Genomic DNA, 26172 nt, shown 5'->3' on the forward strand with positions numbered 1-26172 from the left:
GCCTGGTAGACAGCGTCTTCCCTAGGCAGTAGTTATCCCACTTGATCCTATTCATCCTCTGGTAGAGAAGGAACCAAGGGAAAGGCAGGAGTTAGCTTTATACCCATAGCTTAGCACACTTAGAGGTTTGGGGAACCCCGGCGCGCCCTGCCTTGGCACTCCACCCTTAAAGGCCTCCGTCACCCGCGGACTCACCACTGTGCGAGCTGAACCACCTGGGTGCGATGTGCAGAGGTAGAGCATCCGCCAGCGAGGCTCGGGAGCCCAGGTACAGCATCCCGTCTCTATGGTGACCGCCGCCTGTCTCCTGGTAACCATTGCCGTGAGCATAGGTGGAGTCCGACGTGGACCCTCCGCCGCCCGGCGCCCTCTCTGAGTCGCCGGTCCCGCGGGAAGCGGGGGTGTAGAGGCCAAAGGGCACCCCTCCGGCCGTGCTGGGGTCCATGCCCATGCCCGCCACCGAGCTGACCGAACGGCTGCGCAGCCCCATAGCCCCGCCGCCCGTCCGGTAGTGCCCAAAGTGGGGCGCTCCTCCCGGCGGCGGCACGGCGCTGTCATCGGTAGAGACCCCCGGGAAGGGGCCCCGAGAGCGAGCCGCCGTGCTCTGCTTGCCCCCCATGTTCGCCCGGGCCCCGGTGGGGCGGGAACCTCGAGGCCGAAACCCTCCCCCACTACTCAGAAGCGGGTGGAAGGCTGGGCGAACATAAAGGGGGGGGGTTACAAAAGAGCCCCGAGAGAGAAAATGAAAAAGAGAGAGAGAAAAAAAAAACCTCAGAAGATCCGCGGGGCGGAAAAAGCAAGCGAGCGGGGACCCCAAACTAAGAATTTCAAACAGTCCAAGCCGAATGCATGTTCTTAAGGTCCGAAGACGCGCGGTCCGGAGCGGGCGCCGCGCGCCACAGGCCGCCCCCGGGCTCGAGAGCCTGAGGAGCCGCAGCGAAGGGAGGGAGGCGCCGGAGGAGGCCGCCCGCCCGCCCGCCCGCAGCAGGAAGCGGCGGAGGCTCAGGGCGCCGCGCGCGTCCCCGGTCTCAGGACTCGACGACCGGGGCCGACGGCCCGGACTCCTTCAGGCCTCGGGAGGGTTCGCGGCGGTGGGGCAGCCAGGCGGAGCTCTGGAAGCCGCGGTCGCGTGGGGTCGCGCTCCGGCTCCAGCCGCCGCCGGCCCCGCCAGCCAGCCGCACCGCCCCGCTCGGTCCCGGGCTGCGCTCTCCGGCGCTCCTCGCCGCCGTGGAGACAATGGAGGGCGGCAGAGCGCACGCGCGGCCCGCGCCCCCCCTCCCCCCCGCCGGGTTAACCCTTTCGCGGCCCCTGCGGCTGGGCGGACCGCTGCGGTCCTGGAGATCCCCACCCACCCGCCGCCTGCGCCCCTGGCGGTCCGGGAACCGGCAAGCTCCAGCCGCGGGGCGTCTGCGACAGCGGCCCAGACTTCTTCCGGAACCAAGCACGGCTAGAGTCGCCGCGAAAGTCGAGTCATTACGTTCAAGAAGAATCCTTGCGTGGGGGAGGGGCAGCAACGGATCTAGCGGGTGGGAAGAAAACTAGAAAGAAAGAAAACCAACTAAGACGCCTACCTGGGTTTGAGGGTCATTGGGCGAGCCCCCTCCCGCCACAAACCTGCCCTCACAGCACCCTCTGGTGGATATGCTGTGCGTACGTTTGGAGGTTCCCATGCAAGGACCCCAACCAACATTAGGAAGTTTTAGCATTTGGGGGGCAGTTAGCTTGGACCCAAACATCGGGAGTCTTAACATTTAGGGTTAGCTGTTAGGAGATACAACAGTGCCCTGGGGGCATATAGGAATCAGGGTTTTGCTGACAAATCAGAACCAACTTTTTGGGTCTAAGGAAACCAGTCAATTCCTTAGGTTAGAATATAATCCTCAAAAATCAATAGGTGGATAAAAAGCATGGAAATAGAACGATGCAGCTGAGAAGTGGTTTTTGAAACTCCTTGTGCAAGGCCGACTCCAGTTTTTGATTACCATGTATTTTGAAATAGAGCCACAAGGCAAGGACACAGTGAGCACTCAATAAATATTTGTTGACCAAACTGCATTTTGCAACAATCACCTTCCCAATTCAGACCCAGTCTTTCTCATATATCCACGTTATCTTATTTATTGGACAAATAATTTTTCAAGTCCTCAGCGCTGGATGTGAGCATCACCTAGTCCCTAGCTTCTCTGTCTCTTTGTCAAGTGTGCCAGGTGCTTCCAGAAATGGAGTGTGGAGGGTGGAGTTGGAGAGAGATAAAAAGGTCTAATAGATCTGTCTCTTCCAGTGTGGCTAACCTGGAAGGCCACAAGAAGATGTCTATTTGCAACTACAGAGTATCTGGGGATGAGCAAAAAGCTCTGAACAAAGAATTTGAGAGTTTTGTAAGAAAAACTAATGCAAGAAATACCGGGGCTGTGGCACACACCTTTAATCCCAGCACTCAAGAGGCAGAGGCAGAGGCAGAGGCAGGGGGATCTCTGAATTTGAGGCCAGCCTGGTCTACAAAGCAAGTTCTAGGACAGCCAGGGCTACACAGGGAAACCCTGTTTTGAAAAACCAATGTGGGTGGGTGTGTCTGGGCTAGGGAGATGGCTTAGGGGTCAAGAGCACTTGCTGCTCTTGCAGAAGCCTTGGGTTCATTCTTAGCACCTATGTGGTGATTCACAACCATTTGTAACCCCAGATCCAGGGTACCCAACAAGCATGCTCAGGATGCACCACCTACCTGCATGCAGGCAAGGCAGTCATACACGAAAAACAGGTAAATCTAAAACTTCATAAAATGTAAATATATAACAAACACATTGAGATAAAATGGAGGATATCTATCATCTGTGTCTAAATTAGGAATGTGTGCACTTCTAAAAGAGAAAAAGCGTGACCTGAAGAAATAGAAAAGGAAATTACAGAGGCTGGAGAAATGGCTCAATAGAAAGTGTACTGCTCTTGCAGAGGACCTGAGTTTGATTTGCAACTCTAACTCCGAGGAATCTGATGACCTCTTTTGGTTTCCACTGGCACCCACACATAAATAGCACTCACTCATGTAAACACAGACACATCAAGAAAAATAATACAAACACATGATAAAAAAGGGAACATTCAGCCGGGCAGTGGTGGCACATGCCTTTAATCCCAGTACTCAGGAAGCAGAGACATGCAGATCTTTGTGAGTTCAAGGCCATTTTGGTCTACAGAATGAGTCCCAGGACTGGCTCCATAGCTACTGGGAAACCATGTCTTGAACCACCTACCCACACACAAAAAGGGAACATTCATCAATTTTAAGTGGTGTAGAAAAAAAGCTAGATTCTTGATCCTTCTATTTTTGAAGTTAAATACACTATAACCCTCTTAACAAAGTGGTTTTTGATCTTATTAATTTACTACAGACACACACACACGTGTGTGTGTGTGTGTATGTGTACACCTATGTAGTTATCCCCCCAACTCAGGCGCTGGAGATTGAAGTTAGGGCTTTGTATGTGCTGGATTTGTATTCTATCAGTGAGCTATACCCAATCCCCTAATAAAATATTTAATATCTGAGAAGTTCCAGGCACTCTTCTGGAATCTAGGATATAGGATGAACAAGGCAGATGGAGTTCCCGTTCTCATAAACTTCAGGACAGCCATTTTGCACCCTCTCGAATGACTATAGTCAGAGAGGGATGGTAACAGCTACAGAGAAGTGGAGAGACCAGACCTTCGTATCTTCATACTGGAAACATTAAATGGTTGATTGCTTAGACAATAGCCTGGCAGATCCTCAAAAAGCTTAGAGCTGGATATGGTAGACACACAACTTCAATCCAAGCACTAGGGAAACAGAGACAGAAGGCTGTCTGTGAGTTTAAGGCCAGCTTGGTCTACATTGTGAGTTCCAGGCCATCCAGGACTATACAAATAAGATCCTGTCTCAAAAATAAAAAGATACAATATAACCTAGCCATTCCATTCTTAGGTATAAATATTTGTTTTTATTTTTATTTATTTTTTGGTTTTTCAAGACAGGAATGGTCTGAGTAGGTCAGGCTGTCCTAAAACCACTTCTGTAGACCAGACTGGCCTTGAACTCACATATTCATCTGCTTGTGCTTCCTGAGTACTTGGATCAAAGGTGTGCACCACTACAGCTGGCTTTTAGGTATATTTCTAAGGAAATGAAACATACATCCACAAAAGAACTTATACAGGAATGTGCATAGCCTTATTACTTGGTTTTGTGTGTGCATGTGTATTTGTGTGTGTGTGTGCATACCTGTCCGAGTGTGGGGGTACACAAGCATGTGGAGACCAGAGATGGATATAGGGTATCTGCCTCAATCACTTCTCTGCCTAGCTTCTTTGAGATAGGCTCTTCACTGACCCTGAAACTAACGGATTGGCTAGACTCCTTAGCCAGCAAGCCCAAGGGATTCTCCTGGTCCCACCTCCCCAGCACTGGAATTACAGACTCATTCAGTGTGTCTGGATTTTTAGGTGTGTGATAGGAATCCTACTAGGTGTGGCAAGTGCTACTGACTGAGCTATCTCTCCAGGCTTACTTTTATTTTGTTTTGTGTTTTGGAGACCAGGTATTATTACATAATCCAGGTATTTTACATAGCCCTGTGTAGACAAGAATGGCCATGAATTTCTGATGGTCACACCTCTACCTCTCATGTACTAGGATTACAGGCTTGCACCACCGCACCAGGCTGCAGCATTATTTGAGACAGAATCTTGAGTTCAAGTGCTAGTATTACATGAACTGAGTATGGTGGTATACTATGGTATACATATGGTATACATATGGTGGGATACACCTATGATCTCAGCACACGAGAAGTAGAGGATCAGGGGTTAAATGCCATCCTCAGCTTTTAAATACATTTTCCATGTATTTTTCTCCAGTCATGCCTTGAAGGAGGGGTTATCCCAAAGCTTGAAGAAATTGAGAAATTTGAACTTGGCCCCCTTTTTAAAGTAAGACAAGTTCCCTCTTCCCCAACTAAAGATCTATGTACTTTCAGCCCATACATGAAGATATTTATGTATATCCACACACATAAATTGGAGAGATACATGAAGCAACGTAGCAGTCCCCTTGGGAGAGAGACAGTGGCCGCTAGGCATTCTGGGTGACAGAACAGATAAAAAACATTGTCCACATAATATATGTCTTAGTATTCTGGGCTCTTTTCCATATAAATTTCTTATTTAAACGTTTTTAAAGATTTATGTGTGTAAATGTTTTGCCTGTGTGTACATATGTGCATCACATGCATGCAGTGCCACAGCAGTCAGAGGAGAGAGTCAGATCTCCTGGAACTGGTTGGGAACCACCACCGTGCAGGTGCTGGGCACTGAACTCTGGTCCTCTGATGGAACAACTCGTGCTCTTAACCGCTGAGCTATCTCTCCAGCACCTTGTTTTTATTTATGGAACAGAATCTCACTGTGCAGTCCCACAGGATATATTTGGGTTCTTGATCTTCCTGCTTCTGCCTTCTGAGTGTCAAGGTTATAGGTGTTTACTGCCATGCTCACTGTGCCCTATAAATTTAGATGGATAGACAGAAAATACATGCCGCATGTACACGAAAAAGTCCCACAGCCAGTAGGAATAGAACTGAGCTTCAGTGCTTTAAAGTGGATATGCTAATCATGAAATCTCCAGATGACAGTTTTGTTTGCTCTGTATGCTTTTAAACAAAATGACAAAGATTAGGACTGCTTCAAGCTATATTTCTTTTTGCAAATGAGCCATTTGGCCTGTAGTTTTATATTATATCTTACTGTTTATTAAAAGGCTGCTGCTCAGAGGTTTGCCACTTAAACAGTTGAGCGAAGCCCCCTCTTTCTGGAACACACTAATGCTGAGCTCGGTGCCCTCCTAAGAGACTGCCCTTGCAACCGCCCTGTACATGTACCCAATTACAATTTTTCTCTTGGAAGTGACGTTATGATATGGAGCTGAGGTTCAGCCACTTGAGCCCTTCCTTTACCTGGCAGTAATTCATGACATTGCAACGAGCAGTCCTAAGGTCTTAGAGGAGTTTCATGTTGTCATTTGCTGCATCAAGAGTCCAGTGTAAGGGACTGGGGAGATGGCTCAGCAGGTGAAGCACTTACCATGCCAGCATGAGGAAAACGTGAAAGAAGGGTTTGGATCCTCAGTACTCATGTAAATACCAGGTGGGCATGCAACCTCCCTGTACTCCAGTCACATGGGAGGTGGAGACAGGGGATCCCCATTTTAAGCTGGCTAGCTAGACTAGCCAAAGTGGCAAGCTTTGGGTCCAAGTGAGAGATACATAAGGTAGAGAGTGATAGAGAAAAGACACCTGGTATATCTTCTTCTCTGGCCTCCAGTGCATATGTGTACCTGCACTCCCATACACGTATGCCCACATGCACTGAACATTTAGACAGGCACACACACACCTACACCCACATAGTATGAAGTCAGACTGGCAACACATGACTGTAATCTTAGCTACTTGGGAGGCTGAGATAAGGGAATTGGGGTTTAAGACCCCCTGGGTTACAGAGTGAATTCAAGGCTAGCATGGGTGATTTAGCAAGAATCTGGGGTTTGTTTGTTTGTTTGTTTGTTTTTTAAAAAAGCTCAGTGGGCCGGGCGGTGGTGGCGCACGCCTTTAATCCCAGCACTCAGGAGGCAGAGGCAGGCGGATCTCTGAGTTCGAGGCCAGCCTGGTCTACAAGAGCTAGTTCCAGGACAGGCTCTAGAAACTACAGGGAAACCCTGTCTTGAAAAAACAAAACAAAACAAAGCAAAGCAAAACAAAACAAAAAAAAGGTCAGTGGTCAGGCACTTGTGTAGCTCAGGGCCCTGGGTTGGATTCCTAGCACCACAGGGGGAAAAGGTTAATGGGTCTGGGAAAGGCAGCAAATCCCTTCCTATGTGTTCAGATGATATGAGTGGAAGAAGGGTCCTCATGGGGACAAGAGACAATGGAGTCTCAGAACCTACCAGTATTCTGTAAACCCCCCCATAATAGGAGAGGCCCTATTTGAATTGGACCTCTATCTATAAAAAAGAAAAGATTTTTATTTTATTTATGTTTATACCATGTGTGTAGTGGTGCTTGGGTAGGCCAGAAGAGAGCGCCAGATCCCCTGGAACTGCAGTTACAGGCAGTTGTGAGCTGCCCTGCATGGGTGGTGGAAACCAAACCTGGGGGTTCTCTTGGAAGAGCAATAACCACTAGCCATTGCTACAGGTCCTTGACTTTCTTTCTTTCTTTCTTTCTTTCTTTCTTTCTTTCTTTCTTTCTTTCCTTCCTTCCTTCCTTCCTTTCATCTTTATGTTCTTGCTGCTTATGGGTGAGCTGCTTCATGGCATGCTTTCGTGCAGCAGGGTTAATGAATATTGATTGACCCACCTTCTATAACCGGCAGGAGAAAGCTGATAGAATAGGTGTTGCAAAAGCCCACTGCAAAAGTGAAAACGCAGGCCGGGCAGTGGTGGCGCACACCTTTAATCCCAGCACTTGGGAGGCAGAGGCAGGCGGATCTCTGTGAGTTCGAGACCAGCCTGGTCTACAAGAGCTAGCTCCAGGACAGGCTCTAAAGCTGCAGAGAAACCCTGTCTCGAAAAACCAAAAAATAAAAATTTAAAAAAAAAAAAGTGAAAACACAGGCAACGCAGCTGCAAAGCCCTGTTTCAACACCTTAGGAAATCTACAAGAAGTCTGGGGCTTGCACAGTTCAAACAATAAAGGGGATGGATTATCAGGGCCAGCTCCTGGGTAACAATGGGGAACTTCTCCCTGTCTCTTATGAGTCACAGGATGGAAGGGTTTTCCACCCTTTGAGAGAGTCAGCTCCCCTAGGAAAGATAAAAATCTTCCCCTGAGAAACGTCCTCTTGACCCCTCTCAGAGCTCTGTATGTTTTTATTGTTTTATTTGAAAAGAGAAAACTTGAGCAGAGAAACAAGCAACCAAATGTGCAAAGCCAGAGGGCTAAGCATGTGAGCACATCCTCAAATATTTGCTGATTGACAAAGAGAGAAAAATTACTAGTGGGTCTCAGAGCAAGGGTCCAAGGTTTCCAGGTGTAAAAGGATTCTGCGGTGGTGGTGGAGGGGGAGCAGTGAGCTACCTCTACATCCTGCAGAAGAGGAAACAGGAAACTAGGAAGAGAGGGTTTGTATTATATAATGCTGGTGGGAATGTAAACTAGTCCAGCCAGTATGGAAATCAGTATCGCAGTGTTGCGGTTCCTCAAAACACCAAAAATAGATCCACCATGTGATCCAGCAATACCACTCCTGAGTATTTACCAAAAAGGCTCCATGTCAGTCTGTCCCACAGGTTCCGGCACACCAGTGTTCACGGCAGGTCTGGTCCCAGTGGCTAAGTTACAGATCAACCTACCTTTAATTTTTTTTTTTTTTTTTTTTTTTTTTTTTTACATTTGTACTGATTCGTGTGTGTGTGTGTATGGTGTCTATCTGTGGGTTCAGGTGTCAATGAAGGTCAGAGGCATTGTTGTCTAACCTGGGTGCTTGGAACCAAATGTGGGTCCTCTGCAAGAGCAGTGTGTGCTCTTAACCACTAAGCCACCCTCCAGCACCCAGTGAAAAAGAAAACACAGCTGTGTTGAAATTTTGTGGCTAGCTGCTGTTAAAAGCCAGCTGAGGTCCTGGATTTCCTGGTCTCTGTGTATCTTGCTTTTCTTTGGATTGCTAATGAAGTGACCTGGAAAGACAGGAAGGTAAGAGCCCTGTTGTGTGGTCAGTACTTTGAGGTCTATGTGACAAGGACCGCCAATGTTCCCCAGCCTCTGTCACAGACAGGACACTACTCGTGACTCTCAGATGTGCGCAAGAACGAGAAAGCAGCCAGAGAGCTTTGGATTTTGCTTCAGAGTCCTCAGGCTTTGATGGCAGAGTCATGACATGACTGTGGGGGGGGGGGACACGGTGTGGGTGGAAGATGTTAACGAGGGGCCTGAGGAGGCAGCTGGGAGGGGCACACATGCGTGGCTCCTTGACATTCTTTCTATAGAAAGGAAGAGAGCTTTGAGGAAGGGAGCGCCAAGGATCTCAGTTCCAAAGTACTTTGCGTGTTCTTAGCAGGTGACATGCAGATTTTGAGAACTGGAAGCCGGGTGTGGTAGCACAAGCCTGTTATCCTGGCACTTGAGAGCCGGAGGCAGGAGAATCCGATCAAAATCATTTGAGCTACAGTGAGGTCCAGGCCAGCCTGGGCTACATGGGAACATGTCTTTTAAAAAGAAAAGAATGGGAGAACTGGAGAAATGTGGGTGAAGGAGCCGAGAGTGGGGAAGTACTGCAGAAAAGCCCACACCAGGTGATCCAGCACATTACCAGGCTGTATTTGGACAAACAGAGCTTTGTAATATCTTATCCATCCCCCAAACCATTTTAAAAAGTTTTTCGAAACAGAGTCTCTCTATGTAGCTCTGGCTGTCCTGGAACTTGCTCTATAGATCAGGCTGGCCTTGAACTCACAGAGATCCACCTGCCTCTACCTCCTGAGTGCTGGGATTAAAGCCATGTATCACCACGCCTGAATTTTTTTTAAAGTTTTTTTAAATTTTTGTTTATGTGTGTGTGTGTATATATGCCATGTGTATGCAGGTACTCACGAAGGCCAGAAGAAGGCATCAGGTCCCCTAGGGCTGAAGTATTATGCTCTTGTGAGCAGCCCCACTCTAGACTCCTGGAAGAGCAGCAAGCGCTTTAACCAATGCCCCATCTCTCCAGACCCTGTTTTGATAATGTACCCTAAGTTCTGGGATTGACTAAAACTCAACATTACAGTTCACTCTAGAAGATTTTCTTTAATATATGCATGCATTTCCTTGTATGAGTACATTGGTATATGTGTTTGTACTCACTCATGTGCAGTTGCTTCTGTGCATGGGGAGACCAGAAGAAGGCATAAGATTTCCCCCACCTATTGTTTTGAGGCAGGGTCTCTCTCTGAATTTACAGCTCATGTTTTCTCAGTGAAAATGAATGCCAGTGAGCTCCAGTGATTCTCCTGTCCTGTCTCCACCCAACTAGGATCTGGGGCTACAGGTACACACCGGAGCCTAGGTTTGTTACATGGGCCTGAGATCCAAATTCTGGCCATCGTGATTTCAGAGCAAGTGTTCTTAATCACTGAACCATCTCTCTCTAGTCCTCTAGTAGTTTTTTTTTGTTGTTGTTCTTGTTTTTGTTCTTTTAAGGAACTTCAGTGTGTGAGAGAAAGCTGATGGGTGGAGGGGAAAGAAGGAATTCAGGAAAATAACTGGCAACCTTATGTTTTCTCCTAGATGTACAGAATTTCACAGGGATGGAGAGATGACCCATCCAAACACTGCTCTTACAGAGGACTTGAGCTCCACTCCCAGGACTCACACCAAAGGATCACCAAGTACCTGTGACTCCAGCTCCAGGGGATCTGATGTTCTCTTCTGGTCTTCTCCTCTAACTGTACATTATTCTCCCCCTCCACATACCTTCCTTCCTACACACACACACACACACACACACACACACACACACACACACAAATAAATAAATAAATAACGAAATAAATAAATAACGAAATAAATAAATAAATAAAATAAGTCTTTTAAAAGAGAGTCAGACATGAAGGGCTTCGGCAGCCTTGAAGTTACTGTTGGCTTCACAGAAGGTCCTTCCAACCTACAAAGCTGTCTGGGAGCATGGCCATCTGCTTCTTACTGTACATGCAGTAACAAGCAGGGCCCAACAAAATGCACCAGGGTCCTGTTCGGAAATATTAAATGATTATTGAATTAAAAAGCAATGTGCACTTTGACGTAAAGAAGTATAGTGCCACAAAAGAGTTAAATTGAAGACCAGTCTTCTTCTATCTTTGGAACACAACTCACTCTTCACACCAAGGTCTCTGTTCACCCTCTTTTATTTTTATTTTTGCTTTTCAAGACAGGGTTTGTCTGTATAGCTCTGGCTGGCCTGAAACTCACTCTGTAGACCAGGCTGGTATAAACTCAGAAATCCGCCTGCCTCTGCCTCCCAAGTGCTGGGATTAAAGGCATGTGCTCCCTCACCAGGCACTTTGTTCACAGTCTTAATGAAGTACTTTCCCTTTGAATAGTGAACCCTATATAAATCTTAATATACTGAGACACTCAAATGTCACCTTCAAGGTTCCACTTCAGGTCCTCAATTTAGGTTATTCCATCCTGACACATTGCTTACAAGTCTATTATTTAATTCACTTCTGCTGAGTATTTATCTACTGTGTAGTGATCAATTGTTCCAGTTTTCTGGAATGCAAGCATTTTCTTTTGGCTGTTGTTGGATATGGTTCTAAAATCTGGACTGTTCCTGGCAGAGACACAGAGAGATAATGGTCACCCTAACCTTTAACAACCTGCATTCCAGGGTAAAGGAGCCCACACCTTCTCTCCATTCATACAATGACTTGCACATAAAAATACTACTAATAGGGGCTAGAGAGATGGCTCAGCAGTTAAGAGCACTGGACAGCTTGCAACTGTCTGTAACATAGACATACATGCAGGCAAAACACCAATGCACATAAAATAAAAATAAAAAAGAAACACTGGTATTGTAGAATATTATTTTAAGATGTGTTACATTTGCCGGGTGGCGGTGGCGCACGCCTTTAATCCCAGCACTCGGGAGGCAGAGGCAGGCGGATCTCTGTGAGTTCGAGACCAGCCTGGTCTACAAGAGCTAGTTCCAGGACAGGCTCCAAAGCTACAGAGAAACCCTGTCTCGAAAAATCAAAAAAAAAAAAAAAAAAAAAAAAAAAAAAAGATGTGTTACATTTGTTTCTGCTGTGCCAACATTTGTTTTAATGATGCAAAAATGTGTTACATTCTTTTATGTTACCTTTGTTTAACTCTGTGAAGCTGTGATTCTTTGTCTAAAACACCTGATAGTCTGATAAAGCATCGAATGGCCAATAGTGAGGATAGGCAGGACTGGCAGACAGAATAAATAAAAGAAGGAGCAAGATAGAACAAGGAGAGGAGGACATCTGGGACCAGCCACCCAGCTACACAGCAAGTCACAGAGAAAGAAGTAAAGTAAGATATTCAAAAGCAAGGAAAGGGAAAAGTCCAGAGGCAAAAGATAGACAGGATACTTTAAGATAAGAAAAACTGGTTAGAAACAAGCCAAGCAAAGGCCGGGCATTCATAAGTAATAATAAGCCTCTGTGCGTTTATTTGGGAAAAAGCCAAAAAGAGTAAAACAACCAACAGCATACTAGTAATAGTAAGAATAATAGTTTATACTTGAGCCTTTACAACACGTCAGGCTCTGTGGATTCTTACAACAGCTAAATAAGACAAATCATTTCCACTTCTGCAAAGAAATCAACTATTATCTATTATACTAACCTTCTTGATTATTTTTTATTTCACCCTCAAAAATTATCTAAGATGCCAAAAAACCATTGTGTGGATTAATGTATTGATAGTAATTATTAGAAATTAAAGTCGTGAACAAAAAGTTATGGTTAAATAGCAACTCTCATTAATACTAATTACACATCTTTTCTCTGTGTGACAAACATTGGCTGTCCTGGAACTCCGTTCAGTAGACCAGGCTGCCTCAAACTCAAGAAAGAGATTGCCTGCCTCTGAGGTGTATGCCACGTCCGCCCGGCTTAGTTACACATCTTAAGTGAAGAAACAAACAAAACCCAACAATTATACTTTCCAAAACCAAAACGATGCTATCGATAGAGTGGCAAGTCGTTTACCATTCTGCTTAAATCACCTCTCTGGGTACATTCCCTCTATTGGTTATGCACTGCACAATAGGAGAACTCTACCGCACACTGGTGAGAGAAAGTGAAAGTAACGTGTTAGTAGGATTATGAAATTGTTTTACCTTTAGGGACTTGCCTCCCCACCCCCAAAGTGTCGCGGAGACCCTCAAGAGCCCCTGAATACTTAAGAGGCACGGCGGAACAGCACGAAACAATAAAATATACGTTTGAATTTTTTTGTTTTTGTTTTTGTTTTTTCGAGACAGGGTTTCCCCATAGTTTCTAGAGCCTGTCCTGGAACTAGCTCTTGTAGACCAGGCTGGCCTCGAACTCAGAGATCCGCATACGTTTGAATTTTTTCAAATCCTTGACGGCAGGCGTCAGAAGAGGTGTTTTCCTTTGGTACGGATATCGGTTTTGTTTATAGGCTGTGTGAAGGAGAATACGGGAACATCAACCAACCAGAAAGTAGACAGGACAACTGGCATCTGCCCTCTAACCTCAGGCTCCTCGCGAGTCACCGACTCTATGCTGACCCTGGACTACAATTCCCGGCAGAGCTCACGGCAAAGGGGCGTGTCAGCAGCCGCGCGGTGCCCGGGTGACTCCTACTGATGACGGAATGAAGGGGGCGTTCCTGTTTTGGGGCAGGCGAGGTTCGCCGTTGGGGGAAAGAGCACAAGGGGCGGGGTCTACCATTGGGTTATCCAATGACTTACGGTCAAGCGGAAGGCGGGGAAATGGGCGTGGCTAAATTTATTGCCAGGCGTTGTGGAGCTTACTAGCCCGGGAAGTCTCAGGGTTGGGGATTGGGGGGGGTCGCCGACAGGCACCCCCACGGTCGGGATAAGAAAATGGCAGCGCGCTGGAGCAGCGAGAACGTGGTGGTGGAATTTCGGGACTCTCAGGTGAGCCGTGCGTGAATGGAGCTGCCTGGACATGCGCCTTCCGTGGCTTTCCCTCCCCCCCCCCCCCAAACCTTACGCCGTCCCACCCATCCCCTTGCCCAGGATGGGGAGATGGACATGGTGCTGACTTGGAGCTCTCAAGAGTCAGGAGTGTCTAGGGGAGCTTTGATAAATGGTCAGGGCAGTTAGGACAGGTGCATACGGGGTTTTAGGAAACACGGGCTTAAGCGTCTTGGGACACCGTGGCAGCGATAGTAAATGCTGGAGGGATTCTTCCCTTGTTCAAGGTAGTGAGCCGGGAGGTGTCCACTCCCTGAGGCGGTCCGCTGATGACTTCGGGAAAGTTGCAAAACTTCTCTGAGCCCCCGTTACTTGAACCAACCTTGCTTTAAAACATCTTGGGGGTGAATTTGTGAAATACTGCTTTGCAAAGCCTCTGTTTCAGCCCCTGACCTAAGTAGCTGGTAATGTGGAAAATTCTCTGCCGTTGACAAAATGCATGTATTGCTTAGGTCGGAGACCTGTGTAGCCCATGCCTGACATCCCTCTTTACACATCAGTTTTCTTACCTTTAGAAGGGAGGTCATTATATTTACAGGATTGGCGTGACAATTTTATGAGAATTTTAAGATGTGTGGCATAGTGATGGGCATATGGCAAGCCTCAAAAACTGCTAACATTGGAGGCCGGCAAGGTGGCTCAGCTGGTAAAGGCACTTCCTGCCAAGCTTGCAGTCTGAGTTCAACCCCCAGGACCCACATATCATAAAGGAGAACCAGCCCCTTGTCCTCTCACTCCGTACACATGCCGAGGCACACCCATACACAGTAAATTAATAAGCATAATAAAATATACCTTCAAATGTTAGTATGAATTTTGGAAATATTTCAGGCATGAAGACTTCAGTTCCATTCCCAGGACCCGTGAGGTAGAAGGACAGAGCCAGCTCCCAAAAATCATTCATGGACCTTCACATGTATGGCGAGACATGGGTGCTCACTGTCATATACACACAAAATAAATGAGATAAACGAATTTAAAAATTAAACAAAAGGCCAGGCAGTGGTGGCACATACCTTTAATTCCAGTTCTGGGGAGGCAGAGGCGGAAGGATCTCTGAGTTCAAGGTCAGCCTGGTCTACAGAACGATTTCCAGGACAGCCAGCGCTACACAGAGAAACCCTGTCTTGAACCCCATCCCCCCCAAAAAAAAGTTTGCGTTGGCTGAATTTAAATTTTTTTAAAAAATATTTATTTATTTATTATGTATACAACATTCTGTCTGTGTGTATGCCTGCAGGCCAGAAGAGAGCACCAGACCTCATTACAGATGGTTGTGAGCCACCATGTGGTTGGTTGCTGGGAATTGAACTCAGGACCTTTGGAAGAACAGCCAGTGCTCTTAACCACTGAGCCATCTCTCCAGCCCCTGAATTTAATTTTTAAAGCATTTTTCTTTTCTGTCTTTCTTTAAATTAAAAAAATGATATTATTATAGTGAGTGTATGATGTGTTAGTGTGGGTACATAGAGATCAGAGGACAGCCCTTGGGAGCCGTTCTCTGCTGCTGTGGGATTTGAACATCCACCTTAGGTCAGCAGTCATTTCCAGCAAGGCTTGTTACCCTGTGGGCCATCTTGAAGGCACCCATTTGAAATGTTAGGTGTATGGTTGTTTTGCCTGTATGATTGTGTGTGCACCATTTGCATATCTGGTAACTGCAGAGGCCAGAAGAGGGCATGTAGTTACAAACAGTTGTGAGCCTCCATGTGGGTTCTGGGAATCTAACCTATGTCCTCTGGAAGAGGAGGAACCAGTGTTTTTAACCACCAGGTCCATCTCTCCTGCCTCCCCTCCCCCGGCCCTGCTCTTTCCTGCTCTTTTTTTTTTTTTTTTTTTTTTTTTTTTTTTTTTTTTTGAGACAGGATCTCATATGTAACCTTGGCTGTCTCTGTAGACCAGGCTAGCCTCAGACTCACAGAGATCCTCTTGCCTGTCTCCCAAGGGCTGGGATTAAAGCTGTGTGTTCCTTTTATTTATTTATTTTTAATGACAGTTTTATGTACCCCAGGCTGACTCTGAGCTTGATGTGTATCTGAAGATGACCTTGAATTTCTAATCCTGCCTTTACATCCTGAGTGTTGAGGTCATTGGTGTGCACTACTACAAATAGTTTAGTAGCACGCAGCACTCAGGGTTGTGCCTGCTAGGCAAGCACAATACTAACTGAGCTACATCCCTATATATTTTACCATTTTTCTATACTGAGTCTTCCATATGCCAAGCTTTGTGTTAGGCAGTTTCTCTACATATTCTTTTTTCTACTTAATGAAAGAGCCATACAGGCTAAGTAGGTATTATCCTATTATACCAAAATGGGAAGCTGACTCCTGTTTGGCTGATCGTGGGAGACCTGGCTAAGGTCTCCTGTATGTAGCTGATGACATTGGGATTTGGACACAGTCTCTGATCCCAGAGCCCATTGTATTAATTCATCTTTTAATAGCTCATGATGTGTCACACATAGGTCCATAATAAATATAACATCTCCCTTTCCTGTTACCTAGGACATTTCTTGGCAATTTCTTTTTATTTATCCAACAAATATTTATTGAATACATTTTTATAATTTTTTGTTGTAATACTAACCTAGGGCTGAGCCATCTCTAGCCCTGAATACTTCCTGCATTCCAGACTTATCCAGTTGCTTATTTAATGAAGACTGATTGATTTACTTCAGGTTTTTTGTTTTGTTTTGTTTTTTGTTTTTGTTTTTCAAGACAGGGTTTCTCTGTGGCTTTGGAGCCTGTCCTGGAACTAGCTCTTGTAGACCAGGCTGGCCTCGAACTCACAGAGATCTGCCTGTCTCTGCCTTCTGAGTGCTGGGATTAAAGGCATGCGCCACCGCTGCCTGGCTTTATTTCAGCTTTTATGAGCATGGTGTGCTTGTATGTGTGTGTGCATGCTTTTGCATGTATATACACATGTGTAGGTGCACATGCAGGTGGAGGCCCAAGGTTGATGTCAGGAATCAGCCTGATTGCTTTTCCACCTTATTCATTGAGGCAGGGTCTCCCAGTGAAGCCCAGAGCTTGCCAGTGTAGCTAGTCTTGCTCTGGAGGTCCCCTATCTTAGCCTTCCAAAGTTAGAATTACAGAAAGGTTACCATGCCCATTCAATGTTTATGTGGTTTTCTGGGGATCAGAACTTTGGTCCTCATGATTGTAAGCAAGTCTTTTTACTGTTGAGCCATTCCCCCAGCTCTATCCCCTTTTTAAAAAAGAATAAGGATTTATTGAGCTCCTATTGGGTGCATGCTGTGCTAGGCACAGTATTGCTCTCCAGCTGGTTTTACACTGAGGGAAATCTAGATTATAGTAAGTGGGTGATGCAGGTCTTCTTAAAACCCCATCCTGTATTTTGCCATGAGGATTACTACTATGTGAAGGAGTCACCCACCACTCTGCTCCGGGTGCCCTCCGATAAGTAGACACCGTGGAGAATTTGACCAACAGAGATCAAAGGGATTAAGGGATCTTGAAACACTTGGTACTGTCAGCATTGTCAGTGTGAGGCCTGCTTTCCCAAGGGAGGTGCCAGACTCTTAGGGGGGAAAACATATTGCAGTTACCCTTCTTGTTAATTGCTTTTGCTGGGGATCAGGACAGAACTGAACGTGTATCACATGTCTAAGCCTGCTAATTTGGAAGATGCTAATCTATAAATCTTTTAATTCTCACAGAAACCTGGGAAGTCTCACCCTATTTCTTTATAGAGATGTCACTGAAGAGACCTGCAGAGAGGGTTCTGACACCTATATTGGAGTGCTAGGAAGTAGGAACAAATAATTAAGCCTAAACAGCAGTTGACATGGCAGGAGAATAAAGTAAATTGGGTAATTTAACTGCCTTGTGGGAGTTTCTGTTTTTCCTTTGGATTTTTCTATTTAGTCGAAAGGGTATATATAGAGTGTGAATTTGCCAGTTTTTTTCTGATGCTGATTGGCAAGAGGCAGAAACCTATTTTATTAACTTTTCTACTACATAGAAAGAAAAAGTCAAAACCTCATGTTGCCTCTCTAAAAAAGAGGGCCAGAATAGTAAACTTCTCAAAATGCTCCATATTCTTTTTGTTTGTTTATTTTATCTTTTTGAGGCAGAATTTCTCCATATAGCCACACTGACTATCCTAGACCTCTGTAGACCTTGCTGGCCTCAAACTCACAGAGATCTCCCTGCTTCTGTCTCCCGAGTGCTGGGATCAAAGGTGTGTGCTACCACTACTACCTGGTACCATATTCTTATTTTATATTCTAAAAAATAATTTTAGTAGGCTGTGCTGGTTTGAATAAGAATATCTCCCAGACTCATATGTGATTGCTTGGCCCCTATCTTATGGGACTGTTTGGGAAGGATTAGGAGGTGTGGCCTTGGAGAGGTGTGGCCTTGGAGGAGATGTGTTCCTGGGAGTCAGCCTTTAGGTTTCAAAAGCCCATGCCATTTCCAGTTAGCTTTCTCTGCCTCCTGCTTGAGGTTTAAGAAGTAAGCTTTCACCAGGTTGTGGTGGTGCACATCTTTTATCCCAGCACTCAGGAGGCAGAGGCAGGTAGATCTCTGTGAGTTCAAGGCTAACCTGGTCACAGAGTGAGTTCCAGGACAGTCAGAGCTACACAGAGAAAACCTGTATCAAAACTGTTCCCCCCCCCAGAAAAGACGTAAACTCTCAGCTACTGTTATAACACTATGCCTGCTTGCCTGTTGCCACATTCCCTGCCTTGAGTCATGGACTCTGGCTCTCTGAAACCATAAGCCCCAAATTAAAGGCTTTCTTTTATAAATTGCTTGGGTCATGATGTTTTGTCACAGCAATTAAAAAATAACTAAGACATAGGCCAGAGTGTTTGCGGTCATGCTGGTGACCTGAGTCTGATCCCCAGGGATCACATGGGGGAAGCAGAGAACTGACTTCTCTGGCTTCCACATTGGGGCACTGTGGCATGCGCAATTGCCATCCCTAACACACACAAATAAATAGATGTAAGTTTTAGAAATTTAAAATTACTTTAGGGCTAGGGATGTAGCTAACGAGAGAGTGCTTTTCTGGCATGCTTGAGGCCCTAGGTTTTTTTTTTTTTCCTATGGTTTTTTGAGACAGGGTTTCTCTGTGTAACAGTCCTGGCTCTATTGGAATTTGCTTTGTAGACCAGGCTGGCTTTGAACTCTCTGAGATCCACCTGCCTCTGCCTCCAAGTGCTGGGATTACAGGTGTGCATCACCACCACCTGACTATCATCATCATTATCATTATTATGTGCATATATGTGTGTAATCTACCTGTTTTTACCTCCTTAGCACTGGGATTACAAGCATGTGCTGGCTGTTAGGAACAAACAAACAAAAATCCCCAGAAGACCCAGGCTTGATTTCCAGCACCCACATGGCAGCTCCCAATGGTCTGTATGAGTGCAGTCCACAGGTGCACAGCACATGCACAGTCAGATGGCAGCTTTTATTTTATTTTTTATTTTTCCAAGACAGAGTTTCTCTGTGTAACTGCTGTAGCTGTCCTGGAACTCTCTCTGTAGACCAGGCTGGCCTTGAACTTGCAGAAGAGCCGCCTGCCTCTGCCTTCTGAGTGCTGGGATTACAGGAGTGTGCCACCATTCCTGCCTCAGCTGACGACGTTCATGTGTCAGTTCTGTTCTCCCACTGTGAGATCTGGGGAACTAACTCAGGTTTGCCCCACAAGCACTGTCGTATCTTCAAGTTTGATGGAGTGTTTCTCAGCTCTTGGTGAGCTTAGCTTGCAGTACTGGGATCTTGGAAATCCAGTGGCCTTCAAAGTCACTCTGGTCCCACAGTCACAGAGAATGATGACTTAGGATATTAGAAGAGCAACCAAGACAAGTTTCAAAATGATTTGCATCTGGTAACCACACTTTTGTGTGTCGAGTCTCACTGGTTCAGCCTGTATATAAATTAGGCGTTGGTTTGGGATGAATCTGGGAACACACATGCACATTTACGTGTATATGTATCTTTAAGTGTGTGTGCACATGCATGTAGAGGCCAGAGGTTAACCTTGGGTTTTGGTCCTCAGGAAGCATCCACCTGTCCTTGCCTCCTTATCTCCTCAGCACTGGGATTGCAAGCATGTGTTACAGTACCTGACTGTTAACAACAAATCCCCCGAGTACCCAGCACCCGTATGACAGCTCACAACTGTCTGTAACTCCACTTCAGAGGAGTCAACACTTCTGGCCTCTTCTAGCACGGGACACACACATGGTTCACAAACATACATATAAATAGGCAAAATACACAAAAAATAATAAAACTTTGTCTGTGGGGGGCACATGTGTTTGTACACACATGCATGTGGGTGCCTGCACAGGCCAGAGAGGGTCTCAAATTCCCTGGACCTACAGTTACAGGAGGCTCTGAGCAATCTGGAAACTAAACTCAGCTCCTCTGTAAGAGCAGCAAACTCTCTTAAACACTGAGCTGTTGGGGGAGGCTGTTTGTTAGTTCCTGGCAGCTCAGACCTGAAATAACCACACAGAAACTATATTATTTGCAATACTGTTTGGCCAATAGCTTAAGCTATATAGTTTGCTCTTATGTCCTAAACTAACTCATCTCCATTAATCTGTGTATCGCCATGTGGCTGTGGCTTACTGGCAAGGTTCTGGCGTGTCTGTCCCCTGTGGAGGTTACATGACTTCTCCCTGACTCCACCTACTCTCTCTCTATATCTTTTCTAGCCTGGCTATATTCTGTTAAACCATTAGCCAAAAGCAGCTTCTTTATTCATTAACCAATAAAAGCAACACATATAACAGAAGGACTTCCCATACCAGGTAAGTGGATCTCTGAGTTCAAGGCCAGCCTGGTCTATAGAGTAAATTCCAGGACAGCCAAGGATACTCAAGGGGGGTGGGAATGAATACTGTCGTAGTTTGGGTTTTCATTGCTGTGAAGAGACACCATGACCATGGCAACTCTTTTTTCTTTTTCATCTTTCTCTCTTTCTTTCTTTCTTTCTTTCTTTCTTTCTTTCTTTCTTTCTTTCTTTCTTTCTTTCTATTTATTTATTATGTATACAATATTCTGTCTGTGTGTATGCCTGCAGGCCAGAAGAGGGCACCGGACCCCATTACAGATGGTTGTGAGCCACCATGTGGTTGCTGGGAATTGAACTCAGGACCTTTGGAAGAGCAGGCAATGCTCTTAACCTCTGAGCCATCTCTCCAGCCCTCTTTTCTTTCTTTCTTTTTTTTCTTTTTTCTTTTTTTTTTTTTGAGACAAGTTTCTCTGTAGCTTTGAAGCCTGTCCTGGAACTAGTTCTTGTAGACCAGGCTGGCCTCAAACTCATAGAGATCCGCCTGCCTCTGCCTCACAAGTGCTAGGATTAAAGGCATGCTCCACTATCGCCCAACCCATGGCAACTCTTATAAAGAAAACATTTAATTGGGTGTCTTGCTTAAAGTTTCAGAGGGTCAGTTCATTATCATCATGGGGAGCATGGCAGCATGCAGGTATATGTGGTCCTGGTAGCTGCAAGTCCTACATCTTGTGGACAACAAGAAGCCAACTGATTTACTTGGGGGGATATCTTGAGCATAGGAAACCTCAATGCCTGCCCCCACTGTGACACACTTCCTCTAACAAGGCCACACTTCCGAATAGTGCCACTCCCTTTGGGGGGCCACTTTCTTTCAAACCACCACAAAGACTAAGTCTGTAATACCAGCACCTCATAGGTAGAGGCAGGGAGGATCAGGAGTTCCAGGTCATCTTCCACTACAAAGCAAGTTTGATACCAGCTTGGGTTATTAGAGACCCTATTAGAGAGATGGCTCAAAGGTTAAGAGCACTGACTTCTCTTCTAGAGGGCCTGCGTTCAATTCTCAGCAAGCTTATGGTAGCTCACAACCATCTGTAAAATGATATGGTGCCCTCTTCTGGCGTGGAGGTGTACATGCAGGAGGAACATTGTATACATAATAAATAAATCTTTACAAAAAATTATTTGTGTTGTAGCTCTATCGGAATTTCCATGCATTTAAAGGCTGAACAATAGTTCATTGTGTTGTTGAGCACATTTTCTTTTATCTCCCATCTATTTCCTGATGAATACACTGGTTGTTCAACTTTCTGTATCTTAGGGCCATCTGATTTGCCCCCATACTTGTAACATTAATCCATTGAAAGCTGGGGTAGTATTTTGTTAGCCTTGTACAGCAGAGAGAAGGTGTGTGCATCAGGAGCCCGGAATCTTGGTAAGATTCTGCCACCAGATGCCCTCTAGAAAGACTCTGCCCCCTGTTGGAGAAACCATCTTATCCTCTTTACAGCTTTAATACCTAAATCCCACAGCAGAGCTCTAGAGACGGCATGGCATCTGGCTTGCCTTTGTAGCCAGGCTTCTTTCTGCTCAGGACTCCAGGGCAAAAATATGAAGGGTGCCTTTAACCACCTTCCGTTCTGGGAGAGCAGTCTGGCTCCATGTCTCCAGTGTTAGGGATGCCATGGCTTTTAGGTGGTAGATAAGTGTGAGAAAACCATTAGTAGAGCTAGTGAGAGTGAGGGGAGGGGTTGGTGCTTGCCATTTATAGTTTGTGATTATGGCAGCACGCATGAAGGGAATTCTTCCAGCATGCTGTCTGGGAAAGAACTCAGAGCATTTAGTGACCAAATAGATGGCATGCATGTGACAATGTAAGGCTGTAACTTGGTGCGGTCTTTTGGAGATGAGGTATTGAATCATGACGATTGTGTTCACTAGGAACTGAGAGATGCAATTTCAGAGAATGTGAATGGGACATATTAGTAACAATAATATTACCTTGGAGAAGAATGGCGTACAGGGGTATGTGTGGGAATATATTCGAAGTACATTATGAACTCACATGGAAATGGCCTTATATAATCCTGTATAATAAAAAAATAGCTAAAATATTAAGAATAAAACCTTGGATCAGCAGGGATGGTATTTGAATAATATGCCATATGGCTTCAAGCAGGTTCCACATGTTACGGGAAGGAATGAGTATATTTTCTGAGTGTCTAGGAGGCAGTGTCCCAGGTTAGGTTCTCCTTGGGAGAGACTGCTAGTCATTCTCTGAGGGTTCCAGAACCTGTGTTTTCTTAATGTAGGGTGTACTGCCTTGGTTGTGTATGATCCTGTTCTCTCTCTCTCTCTCTCTCTCTCTCTCTCTCTCTCTCTCTCTTTCTCTCTCTCTCTGTGTGAAATAAAAGCTGTCATGTTGTCAAAGTGAATTCGAGATTCAGGTGGGAACTAAAAGGGCTTAAAACTGGTTTTCAACCTGTGGGTCGCAACCCCTTTGATGAACCTCTGTATCCAAAAATATTTACATTATGATTCATAACAACAGCAAAATTACAGTTATGAAGCAGCAATAAAAACAGTTTTATGGTTGGGGGTCAGCGCAGTGTGAGGAACTGTCTTAAAGGGTCAGGAAGGTTGAGAACCATGGTTGTTGTTAGCCGGGGACTGCCTGAGAGGAAGAAGAGCTCCAGGTAGGGTCAGTCTTCTCCCCTGACTGTTTGCTGGCAGAACTGAAACTGTGTTCTTTCTCACAGGCAACTGCCATGTCTGTGGACTGTCTTGGGCAGCATGCGGTGCTTTCTGGGTAAGTGAACCTTCAGCGTTTGCCGGCCATAAGTTCTGGGGAACACGTTCTAAGTTTCTGGGAAACTGGAAAAGACCCTTATGTTTGAGGACAACAAAAGGGTTTAGTATTCACATCCCAAGGACCACATGGGCATTAGCAGGGATTCTCTACAGTTTGTTGTGTCTGTTGTTTCCTCTCACACAACTTCAGTATGATAGCTGGTTTGAAGAGCATCATCTGTTTTATTTTGTCATGTTTGTTTGTTATCTCGTAGAAGCCTATTTTCTAATGAGAGACAAAGGGAGTGGAGGGGAGGAGGGGAAGAAGCGGGTAGGAGTAGAGAGTGGAGGGAGAGGAAACTGTAATCAGGATATATTGTGTAAGAAAAGAATCTACCTCCCTTTCCCACCCCAGACAGGGTTTCTCTATACCTTTGGAGCCTGTCCTGGAACTCACTGTGTAGACCAGGCTGGCCTTGAACTCACAGAAATCTGCCTGCTTCTGCCTCCTGAGTGCTGGGATTAAAGGTGTGTGCCACCACTGTCCTATTAAGAATCTACTTTCGATGAAAAGAAAAAAATTAATTAAAAATATATGTAGTGAGATGATGGGCTATACTAATATGAAGTAATAGCTCAAATAAATTTACAAATCTATATGCTTATGAAGTCACCATTCTAATTAAATTATAGTATTTTTTTTTTTTTTTTTTTTTTAGCACATTAGAAGGCCCTTCCAGTGTGAAGTATGTGTTCTTTAGTTTGGAAAATTTTTCCTTCCTTATACCCTTGATAATTTTCTCCCCTCTAGTTTCTCTTTCCTCATTCTTTGTTTCATAGTGTTAGTGTTAATTCTCCTATGTGGATTCTTTTCTGGCCTTTTTTTTAAAAAAATATTTATTTATTTATTTATCTATTTATTTATTATGTATACAATATTCTGTCTGTGTGTATGCCTGCACGCCAGAAGAGGGCACCAGACCCCATTAGAGATGGTTGTGAGCCACCATGTGGTTGCTGGGAATTGAACTCAAGACCTTTGGAAGAGCAGGCAATGCTCTTAACCTCTGAGCCATCTCTCCAGCCCCTGGCCTTTTTTTTTTTTTTTTAAATAAAGATTTTTAGCCGGGCTGTGGTGGCGCACGCCTTTAATCCCAGCACTCAGGAGGCGGAGGCAGACAGATCTCTGTGAGTTCGAGGCTAGCCTGGTCTACAAGAGCTAGTTCCAGGACAGGCTCCAAAGCCACAGAGAAACTCTGCCTCGAAAAAACCAAAAAACAAACAAACAAACAAATAAATAAATAAAATAAAGATTTACTTATTTACTGTATATATTGGGCCTGGTGATATTGGGCCTAAAAAGATATTTTAGCTATGGTTTAGTTTCCAGATATGCAGGTGAATTGAGACAAGAGCCTTGACACTTGGTAGCCTTCTTGTAGAGGAAACACAGTTGAAATGTAGACCCTGCAGTGGATTTACCGTGGAACTGGAACTCGATCCTAGCCGGGTCATTGGGAAAAGCTGGGAGAGGAGCAGGTTGGAGCTGAACACAGAGGGAGCAGACAGCAGAAGCACTCTCGCGAATAGACATGGGTAGTGAAAGCCAAATATAACAGTAGCTCTCTCAGGGATACTATTCCCCTTTGCTTAACCCTCAGCTTTGGGACACTTGTCATTTGTATGCGTTTCAGAGTAGGTAGTCGCCGTGTGTATCTGAGAGTGTCGGAGCAGTGCTTACAAGGTGCACACAGTGCAGGATGTGCTCCTCTATCATGACATGCATGCTGCTATGTTGCTGTATTGCTACAATGTTGATGTTGTTCTAGCCGAAGATTCCTGTACATCGTCAATCTAGATGCCCCTTTTGAAGGTCACCGCAAAATCTCCCGCCAGAGCAAATGGGACATTGGAGCTGTGCAGTGGAATCCTCATGACAGCTTCGCACATTATTTCGCAGCGTCGGTGAGTGGTCTTTTCAATGTGTCATTGAGGGCTGCAGGTCTTTGTCCTGTATAGAGAAGAGAACGTAGTCTTCATTGCTCAGTTTAAAAGAAAAAGAGGTTTGTGGGGCTGGCGAATGGCTCGTGCTTAAGGTCAGTGGATAGATGATCTTCCAGAGGACCTGGGTTTGGTTCCAGTACCCACATGGTGGCTCACAAGCATAAATGTCTGTGACTTGAGTCCTGAAGGATCTGACGCCCTCATCTGCCTCCGTGGGCACCAGGCACACACACGCTATGCAGATGTACACGAAGGTAAACACCCAAACACATTCAATAAAAATAAATAAATCTTAAAAAAGAGATTTGCCTGCTTCTGAAAGATGAGGCAAATTGTCTTGTGTGTTTTACATGTACTTGTGTATGTGTATAATTAATTTGCTGGCCCCTAGTCTGTGTCAGCCTTTGTATTTATTTCTAGGGACTGAATTCAGATTGTTAAGGGGGAAGCAGGTAGGTGCTTTCATTTCTGTGTAGGGAGTTGTGTTCCTTAGTGACAGTATGACTAGCCAGGGCCTGCATGGCGGATGCTCAGAAAGGTACTCTAAGGAGAGGAGTGTCAGCTGGTCTGGAGCTAGCCTTCTGTGCTTTTAGAGGGATCAAACACCTCATCCATCGGCTGGAAAGACGGTTCAGCAGTTACGAGCAAGTACTGCCCTTTCAGAGTTCCTAAGTTCAGTTCCTGTCACCCACCTTGGCTGTCTGTAACTCTAGCTCCAGGGGACCTCTGGCCTCTGCAGGCCTGTGTGGACATCTGCACTCACATGCGTGCACCCCCTCCCACACATAGACAGTTGAAAATAAAATGAACTAAAACAAAATGCCTTCTCTGTTCCCAAGGGTGGGATTCCTTCCATATGGAGTTCAT

General features: G+C 45.4%; 2 protein-coding genes and 1 long non-coding RNA gene across 6 annotated transcripts in view; 2 read left to right on the forward strand and 1 right to left on the reverse strand.

Moving 5' to 3' along the window:
- Znrf1 (zinc and ring finger 1) overlaps positions 1 to 964 on the reverse strand; it is a 94383-nt gene extending 93419 nt beyond the window's left edge. For both annotated transcript variants that reach the window (XM_038312361.2, XM_038312362.2), the window contains exon 1: positions 196 to 964. In XM_038312361.2, coding sequence (XP_038168289.1) covers positions 196 to 619 — 424 coding nt within the window. In that variant the 5' untranslated portion in view covers positions 620 to 964. The remainder of the gene's footprint in view (positions 1 to 195) is intronic.
- A 7567-nt stretch (positions 965 to 8531) lies between these two features.
- Positions 8532 to 10518, forward strand: LOC119802349. The gene is made up of 2 exons (XR_005283373.2): positions 8532 to 8723; positions 10296 to 10518. It is a non-coding gene; the product is annotated as an uncharacterized LOC119802349 (long non-coding RNA).
- A 2997-nt stretch (positions 10519 to 13515) lies between these two features.
- Positions 13516 to 26172, forward strand: part of Wdr59 (WD repeat domain 59) — a 75455-nt gene continuing 62798 nt past the window's right edge. For all 3 annotated transcript variants that reach the window (XM_038312257.1, XM_038312258.1, XM_038312259.1), the window contains exons 1-3: positions 13516 to 13665; positions 23271 to 23320; positions 25131 to 25266. In XM_038312257.1, the coding sequence (XP_038168185.1) occupies positions 13612 to 13665; positions 23271 to 23320; positions 25131 to 25266 (240 nt within the window). In that variant the 5' untranslated portion in view covers positions 13516 to 13611. The remainder of the gene's footprint in view (positions 13666 to 23270; positions 23321 to 25130; positions 25267 to 26172) is intronic.

Source organism: Arvicola amphibius, chromosome 15 (genome assembly GCF_903992535.2).
Source record: "Arvicola amphibius chromosome 15, mArvAmp1.2, whole genome shotgun sequence".
Lineage (NCBI taxonomy): Eukaryota > Metazoa > Chordata > Mammalia > Rodentia > Cricetidae > Arvicola > Arvicola amphibius.